We start from the raw sequence: 18900 nt of genomic DNA on the forward strand, positions 1-18900 counted from the left end.
TGTGTTTCGTGGTAAATTCAAACATACTGCTAATTCAGTAGCATTTAGAGCCATGGCAGATGCTGTTTTATGTCAAGTTTCTCTGTATTTGTTGAACAGAGGGTGGAAGGAGGGGGGAGGGGAATAGGGGGAGCAGTGTGGGAGGAAGAGACATCAAACAAGAAGGGAAATCGGATCCCCTCTCACAGACAAAGCACCCTGTGAGGTTCAGGGACAAAGGATATACGATCAGCCATGTGACCATGAACGCTATGGCCTTACTCATAGATCACATACCCGTCTCCATTCAGCTTTTCCCCATTCACTTTTATTTATTTATACATGTATTTATTTATTTATGAACAAATGACGTTTTTATGAGCATTTCAGGTTCCAATTTCCAAATGTCTTAATTCAAGGAATGTACATTGATTTAGGATGTCAATATCTATATTCTATGCATAAATTAAACCCCATCTGGATGTTTAAGTCCCTCTGGTGCTCAGAAGAAGAGAAAGGTAGGTGACAGGGAGAGGTTTAAAATGAATTGGTTCATCTCCGTTCTAAAAGCAGACTCTTTACATGTTTGAAACATGCAACTCAAGGTGGGACCTTGCTTCGTACTCATAACCATAACATGCAGTCTTTATCAAGCCCAGATTACTTACCGAGATATATGGCAGACACAAATGCAATAACCCCGCCCTATGGACAGGTGATATCTTATCATAATCATGAGAACAAGGACAGAAATGAAATATTTGACTGAACTTAAATATTTCTTGAGCTATCAATAACCTTTTGAAGGTCATTTACACACGTTCATAGTCTCGGCTGCTATGCTGACTACTCAGACAACACAAATGCATTCCAGTAATGTAATTGGGCTCCCGAGTGGCGCAGTAGTCTAAGGCACTGCATCTCAGTGCTAGAGTGTCACATCTCAGTGTCACTACAGACACCCTGGTTCGATTCCAGGCTGTATCACAACCGGCTGTGACTGGGAGTCCCATAGGGCGGTGCGCAATTGGCCCAGTGTCGTCTGGCTTTGGCTGGTGTAGGCCATCATTGTAAATAAGAATTAGTCCTTAACTGACTTGCCTAGTTAAATAAAGGTTCAATAAAAATATTTATATATAATAATTCCACCCTGAACACCGCCCAGATCTACAATGTGATACTGTAGTTCCAATGTACCTAGTCACTGGACTTTGTATAGGCATTTAGGTGAGTCAAAGGGAGCGGCCATTCAGAATCTACCTGTGATCCCTAGTCAATGTTCTGGTACTTTAACTGAGTTACCACCATGAACTGACCTATCTTTCAAAAACGCTGCCTGCTCAATCACCAAGGATACAGCTTATACAGTACACACACATTGAACGTTGTGGTCACAATTTATTAGACAAACCACAGCCAACATTACACGAGACACACATTTCCCAATATCACAGAGCACATACTTTCAGGAGTCACACAGGCAGGTTTGAATTGACTTAGTAGGTCGAGCAGATGATCCATATTAAGGTGGTGTTGGAATGGTACAGTTTGTGGTATTATATATAATGTGGTCTGTTCTTCAACCATAACAAAGGCAGAGGAACACACAGTCAAGTCCAAGAAGGACAGAGCTTGTTTACTGTAAACACAGCACCCAACTGCTCTGATCCTTCTATGTAGGCTGCGACACCAGCTCTGTGGGAACATTCCTTGGGACAAAGGCCTATTGTCAGTTATGGGCTTGTCATGTTCCATCCTCATTCTGTAAGGCAGAGGCCATCTGTTGGCCACACAGTGAATTACAATCCTTTCAGCTCAGTCCTATTTCTGTGACATCTTGAAAAAGGTTTCTGCATTCAATTCACAGCTTTGAACAGGGAAGTGTGTACGTTCCTGTGTATGGGATTTCTCTTTTCTAGTTAGCAGGTAATTGTGTGAGTGTAATTCATGGGGAAAATACACCCAGTTTAATGTGACCTTTTCCAGAGGTTGTGTTTATTCAAAGTGGTTATCTTAGAGCCATTGGTTACTATTAAAACAGGAGGGGTTTCATTAGTAATATATACATAGGGGATAGAAACAGATTTTCAGAATTTTCTTATCCCTGGGGATTGGGTGCGGTGTGAGTGCTTGAACGTCAGGGGAGAGCCCCATTCTACCCACTCTAGTGTAGTTTCCTGTTGACTGATAATACCCCAGGGAGCTGGGTGGGTGTCTCTCTCTCTGGTTAGGGCGGGGGGGGGGGGGTTACACATATAACAGACAAAAACAAAACACATCATGAGGTTTAGTTGAGTTTTACTTTAAATTATCAAAACACTATGTGATAAATAAATAAAAATGTCAAAATGAAACCAAAGAGGGACAAAAGACACAACCTTCAAGTCAAACAACATCACACCAATACTGTGATGAGACACATATCTTGGTAGCAGGTTGCTTGATTAAACTGCTGTAAGTCAACAAAGAAAATGCTTGGGAAAACAACCTTGAAGACATGGCACCTCACCTTGGAGCAGGCAGTTTCCCTACATTTATGATTGATTTAATTCAACAGTAAACCAACCTTTTTCATACTGTGTCTATTGTTCACTCAAAAGGGCAGAGAACTATGAGAACTGATCATAAGGAACAGAAGAATGCAGTCTGGTAACATTTTCCCTTTCATATGTGTGCTGTAGGATACACACGTACAATACAAATATGTCAAGCATGTTGTTGTTTTCTTAACTGGGTTGGGATCCTAGCAACCCAATACAACCTGAAAACATCATACTATCAGAAACAACCCTCAAATTCCAGAAACTACCGGAAGCATCATATTAACTCTTATAACTCATGAATAATTAGGACACATTCAACTTAGAGTATGTACTGCCACCATGTGGGCATTTGTTAAACTGGCCCTTGCACCGGATATTAAACCTGCTGTAAAGGAGCACCATGAATCTGGCAAGCAAGACTACAGAACCAACTGAATATAGCTTATAGAGGCACAATTACATCTTACAGATAGGCCCAGTCCAGTTATTGGTGCTTAGCCCACAGTTCTTCACAGTGAAGAAAACACGCATCGACAAAGAGAACGAATCAAAGAACTTGAAAGGATGGCAAGGAATATATCTACAGTTAGTTATTAGAACCCAGATCTAAAATCCTTATCCTTAATCTCTTCCTAAAAATATCAACTGACCATAACACTGACCCCTAGAGCTACTTTGTGAAGCTTGCATTAACCCTCCTGATCACTAACGCTTAAGTAGCCAACCCCTTGGAACTCTCCTCCATGTCATGTTCTGTTTGTTTCAGGTCACTGGAAGTTCACAGTTTAGGCCACCCCAGTATTGGTCAGTAACATGGATTCATCTGATGACCATATTGGACAAGGAGGCCCCTCTCATACTCAAATCACATGTTGTCTCTAAATGCAGTAACCTAGCCTAGCCTAGCGGTATTATTAAAGTGGAGTCTGGGATGGAGATGTTGAGTAAAGGTACGATAGGAATTATGAATACCACAGAGTACCACTGTATACTGGCTTAACTTGATAAGCTGTAGTTACAACTTTTGTCAGAGATTCAGAAAGCACCAGTAGATGTCCCTGTTACCTACTACACTACACACCCCTCTATTAATTGAGGCACTGATTAGCACATTGGCATCGCTCAAGTAACTCCCTCCCTCCCTCCCCCCCTCTCTTCCTCTTCCTCTCTCACTCTGCTCAGTGATTCACAGTCACTCTTGCAAAGCCAGAGTAATAAAATGCTGACCTCTCAAAGTGCTGCCAGTATCCCTGTCTCAGCATAGAAGGCTGTATAGCAAGAGAAGAGAGGGGAGGGGGAGAAGGGAGAGGAGAGGAGATGAGAGGAGGGGAGAAGGGAGTGGAGGGGAGGGGGGTATAGAAAAAAGAAAACTGGTGGGAGGGGATAGAAAAAAGAGAAACACCATTCTCGGGTTCCAACAGCAGGCTTTGCCTTGTAGAGGGCTCCAGCACTGCAACTCTGTGAAGGTAGGTGGGAGGCTGCTTCTCTCTCAACTGTGGGGATACCGTTGGCATGAGGGTGGCCCTTTCTGTAATCTCTCTCTCTCCCTCTCTTTCTCTCTCTATGTGTCTGCTTGGGGCTAAGCTTTACCCAATGTGCATGTGTCTGTGTGTGAGAGACTGTCAGGGACAGAAAAGTTAGGGAGACGAGTATGTGAATCTAGTTTGACAACATTAGAATTGAACAACTTTATAGCAGGTTCATTTCATCCAACATTGGGTTTATGTTGGTATTGCTTGAATACTTAACTTTGACTGTAGAAATTGGTGTGTTGGTCTTCTAATTGCCTTGGATTATTTTGTCCATGACTTTGACAGTTGACAGTTGGGTATTTCCTATGGGAGTCCAGTGCTCTGATGAAGGTCGACTGACCAACGCTCAGCCAAAATGAAATACATTTTCATCTGACTGGAAGTATGCAGAGACTTTTCCCTGTTTCTTCTATGGGAGTCCAGTGAAACCCTAAGCTAAAGTATTGTCACTCAATTGAAGATATTTTGCTGGTATGCTGTGGTTAAGTCATCTCATAGCTGTCTATCACTATACACTTTTGTGGTGTTGTCTCAGGGGATGGTAGATTTAAAGGGGAGTCCCTCACCCCCACCCCCACTCCCAGCTAACATCACTGCAACACATGGCGTTTGAATAGCTGTGTTGGCTGGATGAAGTCGTCTCTGGGGCCAGTTGTGGCTGATTTGTGTTAAAGTCTTTAAAACAGGCAAAAAATGTGTCTTCATCGTGGCTAACGATGTGGACTTACGGCAGCTTAGAGACGCATTGGAACTGAATTACAATGTCCTTGTATTGCTGTAAAGATAAATTCCCACCTATTCAATAGTTCTTACTATTTTCTGAACAGTTGTTTGTACTTGAAAAACAATTTCATTGCTTTCAGGCTATGAAAACTTCCATATTGGTGTGTTGTCATCAAAACATGTATTTATGGCGAATGGCAAATACCAGTTTCTTCAGCAAAATAAAAATATGAGCATGAACATTTTTCAGGTAACTTTGCCTCTTTTTCCCCTCACAATTCAATTGAACAACAACCCTTCCATGTTGGACAGTAGTAGATATTCTCAGTCATGTTGCTTTTAGTTCTCCAACTGGAACTCCAGTGTGAGGTGAAGGCAGCAACACAAGCCGGGGAAGATTTACACTGTTGGAAGTAGCTGACCTGTGAAGCTAAAATTAAGTTGTGGTTGATTTGGAATTTTACACTTGTGCAGTAAGACCTGGAGGAGTCGACCTGCAACTAGTGTGAAATCTTCTAATGTGTCAACCGGAGGAGTGACTCACTGCTTGGACACTTTGGTCCCTCTCTCTAATGATCATTCCAGTTTCACCCAAGTCATGTAGCTTGTCTGTACGTACAGTCATTTTGGACTGTACAACAAGACAGTTGTTTTGTATGAGTTGTTGGAACTTTGTACCTCTCAGAGACTTGGACTTTGTGGGATCATGAACTGGGGAATGGGACATCACCATACAGATTGTGGACCCTTAATTTGGTCCCAAGGCTCCACAAGCTTTTAGTGGACCTGCACAGAGTAGCCGAGATTACAAAGTGAGAGTGAGAGTTGTCAGAACCAGATGCCACCAGTGGAAAAAGCAGAGCCTCTCCAACACAACAGCATGTGACATCATGGCCACCATGCCATGCAGTTGATGGGAAATTAACTTAAAGCCATGATGAATATAGGGGGATGCATCAGTTTGGTGGTCCCCACTCCTCTCAACAGGTGTGCTCTGTGTTGCTATCTGTGCAGCCAGGTGTCAATTTTCTGAAGTTTTGATTGGCTTAACAAGAGGTCCACCAAGTGGCATAGGTCGCTGGAATTTTACTAACCAACTCCTCAGATGGTTAGCGGCCACAACTAAGATAAAGCTACTTGAAGTGGTATGTTGTTTAGTAGTGGGTAGTGATGAAATAACTATCTTTCACAAGAGAATCTCTTAGCCAGGCATAACCCAGGTGGAGGGAATGGTTGGGATTCCGGATGGAAAGAAATGTCCTGATCCAGCTGGCTTTGACAGGTGACACTGTTCCGCTCAGATACTAGGTTGCTTTCCCATATAAACCCAATGGGAATACTATGGACAGGTGTGTGTGCACTACTTTCCAGTATGACTTCTCCCAGAATATTAAATATGCTCATTAAATCCTGAATTCTGATTGGTTAAAAGCGCATTAAAATGACACAATGAATCAAAACATGGCATTCTGCCTCTTGAACACTTATCAAGCACATTTGTCAGAAGTCTTTTAAAGGTTTCTGATTGAAAAGTTGTTGTGCTGAATTGGTATAGTCTCATTCATACACAGTAAAACCTCTGCACTTGGTAGTGTTGTATACTGAGGCCAGTGCGTTGTAAAACTCAGAGCGATAGTATATGCAGCCTATTTATTCAAACAAACCTCATGGGCTCAAGGGTTTTGGTGCAGTTGAATCAGGAGATTCATTTTTGGATGTTACCCTATTGTGTTACAACTTCATTGAGCTACATTCAGGAGTACGTTTGTCCTCATCTGTCCATACAAATTAGAAAAGGAGAAAGCTTTGCTGCTTTTGCATCCAGTCAAGTCCAAGTTGTTCCTGCAATGTGCAAGAGAACAAACTTAATGCCAATGCTTCTTGGCACTACACCTTAATCAGGGAAACACGTGAACTAAAAGGTACATACAGTTGTTTGCTCCATAATTACCTCCATCTTTTTACACACTCAGCTGTTTGATCCAGTGTGCTGATGAGGTGTCCCCTCCACTGAACACAAACATACATGGACACATGCCACACTTGAAGTTATTATACACACACTTTACAGTATTTCTATGGTAAGAGTATGTTTTACTGTAATTCTAAGATCGCACGCACACACACACACACACACACACACACACACACACACACACACACACACACACACACACACACACACACACACACACACACACACACACACACACACACACACACACACACACACACACACACACACACACACACACACACACACACACACACACACACACACACACACACACCAATTTGAGATGTTTGTCATCACCAGAGCCTTATTTACAGGTAGCCTAAGCATTCTGTGAAAGCAGTCTATTCGTTAGTCACAAGGTGTGTAGGTGTTTGTTTGCAAGAAGTCACAAGATGTGTGGGGCCACTCTAATAACATTTGACATTGTAACTTGATCAAGGGCTACAAAGCACACCACTGCAGAAAGGAACAAGGTTAGACACCACAACAATCAGCTGCTAATGGACGTGTTCAACACCCAGGACATTGATTTCCTATTGATGGATGTATTTGGTTTTCTGTTATTGACTTGGGGTGTTAGATTGCCAAACACTGACTTGGGCTTCTCAGTAATCCTTGAATAGCTCTCATAGAACTGTTTCGGTTGCAATGGTAGATGTACGGTCTTCACATAAAGGTAAACGTTTGTGTTTGATTTACTATATAAGTGGTCAGGGTCAACAATTAGGGTCAATTCTGAAAGCATTTCCTAAAAAGAGCCATATGAAATGGAATGCAGATTTAAAATTGAAAATGTAGATGGATTTGACCCCACACTTGATAGGTGCATTACTCATATCTATGAGTCACCTGTTTCGCCAGAGTTATATACAGTATGATATTGTTGTGGTATTTCCTCCACCGAGTGCCAAGGCTTTGTGTTTGTTTCATGGTTGAGCTCATCTCTCGCTTGAAACTGACCTCAGATCTGTGTTGTGTCTCTATCTGGGCTTGTCCACCGGTGGGTGTAGAGGGAATACGGGTGGGGCCGCTAGCGGGTGTCAGCCAGTGATAAATAAGGGAACGCATCCCTCTGCTCCGCTGTCCTCGCCTCTGTAACTCTAAACCCCCAGCTCACCACATTGGAACTAAGAATAGCAAAGAACCTGCACTCTCTCTCCCTCGCTTTCACATTTTCTTTCCTTGTCCCTCGCTCTCTCCCTCTCCCTTTCGAATCCATAGCTTCAGTTCTACAGTTCATTTCAGTTCAGTTTCCGGAGAAAAAAAGGAGTGCTCAGTTAAAATGTTGCAGTGTTTGTGTGTTATGGCAGTGCTTATCTGTGTATTCATGTGGACGGCAGGGTTCTCCAGGGAAATGTGTGTTTATCACTGGAAATACAGTTATTATTACCGCTGCGGACTGGCAACAATAATACTCAATGGAGATCATAATATAAAGGGTGCATACTGGCGGCAGAGAAGTCAGGCGCAGGAGAGCAAAAACTGTGTTCCAACGGAGCAGTTTAATAATAAAAAACACGTAAAATAGAACAAACAAACAATGGGTAACAAAACCTGTCACACACCAGCATACGTGCACAAGCACTTACAATAAACAATTCCGGGCAAGGACATGAGGGACAAAGAGGGTTAAATACACAATATGTAATGTTGGGATTGAAACCAGGTGTGTGGGAAGACAAGACAAAACAAATGGAAAATGAAAAGTAGATCGATGATGGCTAGAAGACTTGTGACAATGACCACTGAATGCCACCCGAACAAGGAGAGTCATCTACAGCCAACCGGTCCCCCACATCATAGTTTCGCTCCGCCGGGCTGAGCTTCTTCGTGAAGAAGGCACAGGGGCGGAGCTTCCGTGGCGTACCTGAGCGCTGAGAGCAGAGAGTACAGCTCCTATCCCAGCCTCAGGCGTGTCCACCTCCACTATTAACACCAAAGAGGGATCCGGATGGGCCAGCACGGGAGCCGAGGTAGACAGAGCCCTCAGGTGACCAAAAGCCCTGTCCGCCTCAGCCGACCACTGCAAACGTACTGGGCCCTACTTCAGCAGTGAGGTAATGGGAGCCGCTACCTGACCAAAACCCCAGGTAAACCTCCGGTAGTAGTTGGCAAACTCTGAGAACCGCTGCGCCTCCTTTACCGTGGTGGGAGTAGGCCAATTACGCACGGCTGAAATACGGTCACTCCCCATTTCCACCCCTGAGGTGGAAATGCAGTACCCTATGAAGGAGACAGACTGCTGGAAGAACAGGCATTTCTCAGCCTTGACGTACAGGTCATGCTCCAACAGGCGACCAAGCACCCTGCGCACCAGGGACACATGCTCGGCACATCTACAAAGGCTTGGAAGACTGATGGCGCATTCATCAACCCGTACGGTATGACGAGGTACTCATAGTGCCCTAAGGTGGTACTGAAAGCTGTCTTCCACTCGTCTCCCTCCCGGATACGCACCAGGTTGTAAGCGCTCTTGAGATCTAGTTTGGTGAAGAAGCTCGCTCAGTGCATTGACTCAATCGCTGTGGCTATGAGTTTCCATAGTTTGGTGAAGAAGCTCGCTCAGTGCATTGACTCAATCGCTGTGGCTATGAGTTTCCATAGCCTTCATCTCCGCCTGTGAGAGGGGATACACGTGACACCTGGGATGTGCAGCATCTACCAGGAGATTTATCGCACAATCGCCCCGTCGATGGGGTGGTAATTGAGTCGCCTTCTTTTTGGTAGAGGCGAGAGCCAAATCGGCATATTCAGGGGGAATGCGCACCGTGGAGACCTGGTCTGGACTTTCCACAATAATGGCACCAACAGAAACCCCTAAACACCTCCCCGAGCACTCTCGCAACCACCCCGTGAGAGCCCTCTGTTGACAAGAAACAGTGGGGTCATGACAAGCTAACCAGGGTAGGCCTAGCACCAATGGAAACGCAGTAGAGTCAATAAGGAAGAGACTAATTCTCTCCTTGTGACCCCCTTGCATCACCATGCCCAGAGGAGCGGTGGCCTCCCTAATCAACCCTGACCCTAATGGTCGACTATCTAAGGCATGAACGGGGAAGGGCACAGCCACGGGAACAATGGGGATCCCTAAACTATGAGCGAACGATCTATCTATAAAATTCCCAGCCGCGCCTGAATCGACGAGCGCCTTATGCTGGGAATGTGGGGAAAATTCAGGAAAAGTGACATACAAAAACATATGTGCAACAGAGGGCTCTGGATGAGAATGGTGCCGGCTCACCTGGGGTGACGCCAGAGCGCCCTGCCTGCTGCCTCACTACCCAGAGGAACCAACCCGGCACTGACCGGCAGTGTGACCTCTGCGGCCACAGATGGAACCCCCTCTGGTCTCCCTGCACACCACCCCTCCCAGCTCCATGGGTATTGGAGAGGGGGTGGAATGTAACCAACAGACCACGATCTGAATGTTTGCGGGTAGCCAGCAGGTTATCCAGTCGGATGGACAGGTCCACCAGCTGGTCGAATGTGAGGGTGATGTCTCTGCAGGCCAACTCCTGACGGACATCCTGGCGCAGACTGCAGCGATAATGGTCAATCAGGGCCCTGTTGTTCCATCCCGCGCCGGCAGCCAGGGTCCGAAACTCCAGGGCAAACTCCTGGGCTCTCCTCGTCCTCTGCCTCAGGTGGAAGAGGTGCTCACCTGCCGCTCTACCCTCGGGTGGGTGGTCGAAGACCTGGTGAACTCCTCAAACTTGTCCAAAACCGCATCTCCCTCTCTCCACACGGCGTTGGCCAACTCCAGGGCTTTCCCGGTGAGGCACGAGACGAGGGCGGACACCCTCTCACTGCCTGAAGTAGCTGGGTGGACAGTTGTCAAGTATATTTGTAAGTCGCTCTGGATAAGAGCGTCTGCTAAATGACTTAAATGTAAATGTAAATGTATAGGTCTAGCTGCAACAGGAACCCCTGGCAGTTCGCAGCCGTCCCATCGTATTCCTGGGGATGGGAGAGACAAATCCCACTGGGACCAGGAGAAGGAGGGGTGCGTAATGGAGACCCCGTTTGTGCTGGTGGAGGCGCTGATAGGACTCCCTGTCTCTCCCAGCGGTCCATTGTCTAGACAACACGGTCCATGGCGGTGCCAAGATGGTGGAGCATTGCAGCATGCTCCCGGACGCACTCCTCCACCACTATACCCGGGGTACCTGCTCCTGCTGACTCCATATAGTTGGTCTGGAATTCTGTAAAGGGTGCGTACTGGCGGCAGAGAAGTCAGGCGCAGGAGAGCAAAAACTGTGTTCCAACAGAGCCGTTTAATAATAAAAACCTCCATAAACTAGAACAAACAAACAATGGGTAACAAAACCAGTCACACACCAGAATACGTGCATAAGCACCATAAACAGTTCCGGATAAGGACATGGGGGGAACAGGGGGTAAATACACAACATGGAATTATGGAATTGAAACCAGGTGTGTGGGAATAGAAGACAAAACAAATGGAAAATGAAAAGTAGATCGATGATGGGTAGAAGACCGGCGACGCCGACCGCCGAAAGCTGCCCGAACAAGGAGAGGCATCAACTTTGGCGGAAGTCGTGACACATAAGTTGCTCACGAGACACAGTAAATTAAAATAGTTTGTGTGCTTAAGGCCTAGCTACCCAGGTTCTGTCACACTGGCTAGTCCTAATAGGACACCAACACATAGTATCCTTCACTATTATTATCTGAGAGGTCATATCTGTCAAGATCTGTCCAATCTGTATCCCTGTCTCACAAGTGCATCCTCTCCTTTCTCTTGCTTCTCCCGACAGAAAGTGCCCTGCTCTACCCCAGGGGTGTGTGGTGTGTTTGTGACACTAGCTAGGAGCCCAGCCAGCCTGCAGATATGTCAAAAAGCGACCCCCGGGACATCGACGAGGATGCCATCCTCAAAGGGATGAGCCCTGAGGAGATAGAGGCGCTGGAGTGTGAGCTGCTGGAGATGGACCCCGAGGTACTGAGGGCCCCAGAGGGCTCCTTGTGGCAAATAAGGGAGTTAATTGTAGAAAGGATAACTCCAGGGACTCAAAGACCGAGGTATCCACAAGGCTCATAGTATAATAATAATAATAATAATGTGCCATTTAGCAGACACTTTCTATCCAAACGCAACTTACATTCATATATGCATACATTTTACGTGTGAGTGGCCTTGCGAACCGAGCCCACAATCCTGGCATACCTTACACAACAGATTCACTGTTGTGATTCACTGATTCACAGATTCACCCAGAACACCAACACAACTGAGGCACTGCCAATAACATAATCCCCATGTTACCTTGACCTCGGACATTGTAAGACTTACTTAGGAATTTCCTGGTGATTACACAGCTTTATACTGTAGTTACAAATCGTATAAATCCATTTTCCAACATCTCAAAAACAACAGTCTCACACAACCAGCTACTAGAACCTCAGAGAATTCAGAACTCTTTGTACAATGTCCACATGCCCTCTGACCCCTACTGTTTCTGTCCCAGAATGCCATCCTGCCAGCCGGGTACCGCCAGCGTGACCAGACCAAGAAGAACCCAACGGGGGCGTTTGACCGTGACGCCCTGCTGGATCACTTAGAGAAAACAGCTTTGGAGCACGAGGACAGGGACGACCTAGTGCCTTTTACTGGCGAGAAGAAAGGTACGGTACACTATACTACTGAACAACACTATTGACTCCACTACTCCACACTACACCGGGGGTGTAGTGGCTTTTGGGTCCTGACCCACAGTTTCAGAACCACTGCTTTAAACTGAAAAACAATCCAATGTTTTTAACTTTATAAATAAAGTAATAAAGTAATGATAAGTGATGACTTAAAAGTGTCATTTTAGCGGTTTGTCTAACATTGATATGGAAATGAGATGCATACAATTACAAATGCATACAAATAGAAAATGTAGTTTATTGGAGTTTATTCACAAAGCCCATATAAACCAGGGCTTTCTTAGTGTTTTCAGAAACAATCCGAAATCATTTTTTTACTAAAACAAAAACAAATCCACTGTAAGGGGAATATTACAATCATGTCATTCTTTAGAATCTCAATAGAAAGTTATATGATACAAGATACATACTGAGAGAACAAAGGTTTTCCCCTGGTGCTATAGGTACTGTTTGTTTACAGTCTGCTCATGACCCCTTGGATACTAGTTTCCCTGACAGTCCCTCTGTATGTGTCTTTCTCTCTACTTCTCTCCTTCTTCTCTCTCTCTCTCGCTCTCTCTCGCTCTCTCTCTATCCCTCTCCAGGGAGAGCGTTTGTTCCTAAGGAGGGCCATGGTAAGATCCCCGACCATGAGCAGATCACCCTGGAGCCTGAGCTGGAGGAGGCTCTGAAGAATGCCACAGACGCTGAGATGTGTGACATTGCAGGTGAGAACCTATCCATTTAAAAAAAACATTTTTGTCATTTAGCAGACGCTCTTATCCAGAGCGACTTACAGGAGCAATTAGGGTTAAGTTCCTTGCTCAAGGGTACATCAAAAGATTTTCCACCTAGTTGGTCCGGGGACTCAAACCAGCGACCTTTCGGTTACCTGGCCCAACCGCTAGGCTACCTGCCGCCCTATCCCTCTCTGTCCTTACATTGTTTCAATGTGATGTTGCCCAATACTCCCAGCTGGTATTAAATAGAACATTGTGGCCCCGCCCGCTTTGCGAGAAAACAGCCCATGGTTATCCTTGGTTACCCCATTGGCTCACAGCAAAAACTTGACCTTTTTCAAAATCTTATGCCTGGGGCTGGCCCTGTGTAATGTTACCCAATTGTTTACAGTGATCCAGGCCTATTTTATTATTTTGCCATAGGCCCATATTATTCCATTGCTCATTGGTCCATAATATTATTGTTCCAGTGCTTCACAGACCCAATCCCACACATACAGACATGCAGAGACATGGGATGTGGGACATGGCATGGGGGGGCTCCAATTCCCTGCGCTCAGCAGCAACACGAAAATAAGCTGGTCAAGAGCCACCAAAAGAAGGGAGGAATGGAAAGAGGGATGGGGAGGGAGTCAAAGACTTGCCTGTTGGGTAAAGGTACTATATCAATTTACACCAAACAAGAGGCAACCTTGTTTTAAATGTAATTAATTGAATCAACATGTTTACATTTTTTCCAATGGAGATGTTAAATGCTTGAACAGATATTTTGGTCTCATATGCGGTCATCATTTACAGTGCCAACCCAATTTGTTGGTTGTTTTTACACTCACACTGTGCTTACTTCATATCAACGCCTAACAAGGACTTCATCATTTACTGCATCTTCAAAATGTGCTCTCTGACATTGTTTCAATACAACAAAGTTATTTATGGTTCAATTTGATATAGGTGATTTTCACCCAAAAAACACACGGTATATTTTTTGTTTCCCAATGATATCTAATTCAATGAGAATTCACGCCTCGACCTCTTTTGAGCTACACAACCATGTGAGACCATAACACCCTTATTCACATATCATTCAGAGTATGACCCAGAACAAACACTGTTTATAACAATAGTTAAATCCCACTCCGTAACCACCCACGGTGCAGGGGAGCCTCAGTCCGAGAGGCAGGCCTGCCAACTGCTTTTCCTTTAACAGCAGAGCCACAGAGCATAGGCGTTTATTTATTTTATTTATTTATTTCACCTTTATTTAACCAGGTAGGCTAGTTGAGAACAAGTTCTCATTTGCTACTGCGACCTGGCCAAGATAAAGCATAGCAGTGTGAACAGACAACAGAGTTACACATGGAGTAAACAATTAACAAGTCAATAACACAGTAGATAAAAAGAGAGTCTATATACATTGTGTGCAAAAGGCATGAGCAGGTAGGCGAATAATTACAATTTTGCAGATTAACACGAGTGATAAATGATCAGATGGTCATGTATAGGTAGAGATATCAGTGTGCAAAAGAGCAGAAAAGTAAATAAATAAAAACAGTATGGGGATGAGGTAGGTAAAAATGGGTGGGCTATTTACCGATAGACTATGTACAGCTGCAGCGATCGGTTAGCTGCTCAGATAGATGTTTGAAGTTGGTGAGGGAGATAAAAGTCTCCAACTTCAGCGATTTTTGCAATTCGTTCCAGGCGTAAGGAAAGTGACAGTGGGGGAGTTTGGGGAGTGGAACTGTGTCCACATAGATTAGCCTGTCATTAACCCCCTCACTGAGAACACAGTTTTGACCCTGGAGGGAGTCCAGATGAGGATTAAACTTTCGTTAGCCTCTGTCACTCTTTTGTTTGGGGCTGGATCTGAGTCCACAATAGCATAGCTGCCTGGCCGGCTCCACCAGCAGCAAGGGAGGGAGAGGGACTCAGTCAGTTGAGATTTAATTGATGCTTTTTATTCACTCTTAATAATACTGATGGTATTTGGGGAATTGTTGTTATTATTGAGAGGCTGGGATGTACTGTAAAGCTACTGTAGAGTCAAGCATGGTGACATTGGCACGTTTGCACCAGACCAGCTGTCTCTGGATCCCTGTCTCCTCACAAGGACTTCCCTCCCATAATTCCCAGCCTGCCCTAGGTCGGAGCCCGTGAGCGGTGGGGGATTGCTGTCACAGCAGTTGGTGTGTGACACAGTTTGGTAGCGAGGGGCCGTCTTTAATGAGACTGTGAGAGAGATATTCAAAGTGCTGCCCTCTACTGGGGATTTGAGCAAAGCAACAGCAGCTCCAGTCCAATATTTTTAGGAGACCATTGTTCTACGTCCCATCTTGTAAAATGAGCAGTGCTTAGCTGAGCTAACTCACCCGCATATTTGGAATTTAAAGTACTTGTCCCCAGGGCGTGGTGTCAAACGGAACAATACAATGGCCTCTATGTCTATGTATGCATCTAAATTAGGGGCCAAATAACCATTCATTATATGTTGGCCCATTTTCAGTTAGAATAACATTGGGCTTGGTGTGTCTGCATGGCTCGCATTGTTTGGTTTCATGACGTCCTTGGGGCCTGGAGGCACTGAGATTAGAGACAGTGACTGCAGCTCTCTCCGTGAGAACTGAGGAAAGGCTACAATGTCCTTATCTGGTCAAGCAGACACACAGAGTAGGCACGTGCATAACATGGTAAATACTGTACCTCATGATACAATGTACTGCACAGTGTTGGGTGTATACTGTAAATGTACAATTCAGTTGTTGAAATAGATACACCTCTCTACATGAAGATATGTAGAGTATAATTGAGATTGGGAGACCTGCCTGTTAAAACAATGCCCTCATAAATAATTGCAGTCACATACACTCAGTTTAGTTATAATGAAGGCCTTGTGATTACTTACTGGGGCAATAACATGCTAAAGGTCTCAGCTGACAGCTACCATTAATTATGTTGAACTGAGGAAATATTACTGGATGATGAATGAGAGTTCCAGATATATATTTGTAAGTCGCTCTGGATAAGAGCGTCTGCTAAATGACTTAAATGTAAATGTAAATATAAATCCGTCCCATTTCTTTGCAGCTATTCTGGGAATGTACACACTGATGAGCAACAAGCAGTACTACGACGCCTTGGGCACCACTGGTACCATCGCCAACACAGAGGGCATCAACAGTACGTATGACGAGGTTGACCAGCAGAGCAGAACATACCTACTACGGTATTCTGTATATGACATGTTTAGGAAAGTCTTACACTAACCTGTGATACTCCTGCGCTTTTAGGCGTAGTAAAACCAGATGCATTCAAGATCTTCCCAGACGAGCCCCCCAACCCCACAAACGTGGAGGAGACCCTTCAGCAGATACAGAAAAACGACAGCAGCCTGTTTGATGTCAACCTCAACAACATCAAGGTGAAGCCAGTGGGCTTTAGATCCTATGGTCTGAACGTACACTGTGACCAATTCAATGAGATCACTTGATGGTAGCGTGTAGCCTTGTGTGTTATGGCGTACTGAATCAGTATAAAGTGATTGACATCTGTCTGTCCTGTAGGACATTCCCATCCCAACTCTGAAAGAGATCTTTGAGGCGATGAAGGGCAACACTCACGTGGAGTATCTGAGCATTGCCGCTACCCGTAGCAACGACCCCGTGGCATATGTGAGTACATCTTTCTCCCCCAGACTAGCAACAAAGAATCTTCATTTTCACATCCTTATTGTAATTTTTCCCCTGTTACTAATGAATGTGACTCTAGTAACATACATGTGTCTGTGTGTGAATCAGGCTGTTGCTGAGATGCTCCAGGAGAACACCACTCTGCAGAGTCTTAACATCGAGTCCAATTTCATCACCTGCGAGGGCATGAATGCCATCGTCAAGGCCATGGCCAACAACACCACACTGACAGAGATCAAGATTGACAACCAGGTCAGACACCCATACAGAAAGTATGCTGTAGTATGAATACATACATTTGAATAGTGCTACATACTGCATGTATGCTGTATAAACAACTGAATATAAAACAAATTCCCTGAGTTCCTCAAAAGACATTAAAAGACTATACAAAAAAACTATAATACACTTATAATATGACAATGCTGTGATTTTGTGTGGTTATGGGGTTATTGAAGTCCTTTTCATCCTTTGACCCACCCCACTCCTAGAGACAGAAACTGGGGGACTCCTGTGAGATGGAGATTGCCACCATGTTGGAGAACAACTCCAGCATCGTAAAGATCGGCTACCACTTCACCCAGCAGGGACCTCGGGCTAGAGCAGCCATCGCCATCACCAAGAACAATGACATGAGTGAGTGTCTTGAGAATGCATGCGTACTGTCAATTATTGTATTTCAGTTGTGCTTCGTTTAACATGGTCAATTTTAAAGTGCTTGACATTCTTCCTGTTAGGGTTTTTGTGATGAGGCTGTCATAATACCCTCAGAAAGTGGCTATAATTCTGACATAATGACAGATTTTCAGTTCATGTTTAGTCGTCCTAGGTGTTCTAACCTGTTACTGAGGTATTTCAGCTTTCGGATGACCATTGATAATGTACTCTGGCTGACTCATATTGTTCCTTTTCTTTCTCTATCCAGTTCGTCAACAGAGAGTAAGATGAGATGAGAGTGGAGCAACGCGATTGCGCTCACAAGACGCTAGCCTGTCAATTCAGCCCCTTGGACCTAACAACTCAAACAACTGCCATTGACAGCTTTGCGCTAGCTTTGTCAATGGGGCGCAACAAACCCTCTGTGCTCCTCACAAGGCCGGGTGTTCATTTCTGTCTGTGTCCAAGCTTTCCATTTCATTAACCACAAACAGCTTTTTGTAGACCATTGAACTCATCATAAAAGCATTGTACAAAAGTGTTGTAAAGTGTCGTTTATGCTTCTAGACTGTGCCATGAAAACACACTCAGAAAATGACTGAACTCCTACATGGTGGTGGTGCTATATCTAGGAAAAGAAAATCTGTAAATACTTTAAATAAAATGTTTAAATAATTGTTTTAATGGGCTGAATGTGATATTTTTGCCATTTCATCACCTCATGTGAACATACATAATTTCCATGGTTCAAAATTCAGAGCTGACACAAGGTACAAGCAGATACAAGAGTATACCGTGTGCTCCGAGATCTTGAGAATCGGAACAATTCAATACCTCATTGAGCCTGCCGGATCCCCAAACCTCCTGACCTATTTTTACTCCCCCCATTGGGAATGTAACCCAGTCCTCTGGGCTTGAGTTACCCTTCCCAGAATATACCAACAACTTTTAAAAGGGTCTGAAGGGGAGGGGGCACCCATATGCACCCAAGGAGACTCGTGAGCCTTCACCAAACAGCTGCTAACCTCTGAGGATTTTCATAGCATTGGAGTGGCGCCCTTCTCCATGTACACATTCATTGTATACCTGTATTAAGCAATGTGTTTGGATTATTAAGCAACATTTATAATTTCTTGTAAAGAAATGTCACCTAGCAGGTTTTGAATAAATTGGGAGATTGGTTTTGAAACCTTGATTGCAGCGGTACGGCTACATCCATAAAGAGTGACATTTGGCACAGTGGATCAGGCTTGTAATGATTTAAGGTCAGTATTGCCATACCAGATGCTATTCCTGGGGTTATTTATTCCCCTTTGATCATTCAGCCACAGTAAAGTGCATGTGTATTTATAGTTAAGTTGGGTACCAAGC

At 44.6% G+C, this 18900-nt stretch overlaps 1 protein-coding gene across 1 annotated transcript; it reads left to right on the forward strand.

Moving 5' to 3' along the window:
* The first annotated feature begins 3850 nt into the window (after nt 1–3850).
* LOC123997757 (tropomodulin-4-like) lies at nt 3851–18213 on the forward strand. The gene is made up of 10 exons (XM_046302283.1): nt 3851–3988; nt 11573–11754; nt 12284–12440; nt 13052–13174; nt 16271–16363; nt 16474–16604; nt 16747–16854; nt 16981–17124; nt 17364–17508; nt 17798–18213. Exons 2-10 carry the CDS (start codon nt 11647–11649, stop codon nt 17818–17820), a joined length of 1032 nt encoding a protein of 343 aa, XP_046158239.1. The 5' UTR covers nt 3851–3988; nt 11573–11646; the 3' UTR covers nt 17821–18213.
* The last annotated feature ends 687 nt before the right edge of the window (nt 18214–18900 follow it).

Source organism: Oncorhynchus gorbuscha, linkage group LG15, assembly GCF_021184085.1.
Source record: "Oncorhynchus gorbuscha isolate QuinsamMale2020 ecotype Even-year linkage group LG15, OgorEven_v1.0, whole genome shotgun sequence".
In the NCBI taxonomy this organism is placed as follows: domain Eukaryota; kingdom Metazoa; phylum Chordata; class Actinopteri; order Salmoniformes; family Salmonidae; genus Oncorhynchus; species Oncorhynchus gorbuscha.

Excerpts from the sequence above, each read along its gene's own strand:
- LOC123997757 (XM_046302283.1), top strand. The coding sequence starts at position 11,647 with ATGTCAAAAAGCGACCCCCGGGACATCGACGAGGATGCCATCCTCAAA. Across the intron at positions 12,441-13,051 it reads TTTTACTGGCGAGAAGAAAG|GGAGAGCGTTTGTTCCTAAG; the intron begins GTACGGTACACT and ends ATCCCTCTCCAG. Across the intron at positions 17,509-17,797 it reads CACCAAGAACAATGACATGA|TTCGTCAACAGAGAGTAAGA; the intron begins GTGAGTGTCTTG and ends TTCTCTATCCAG.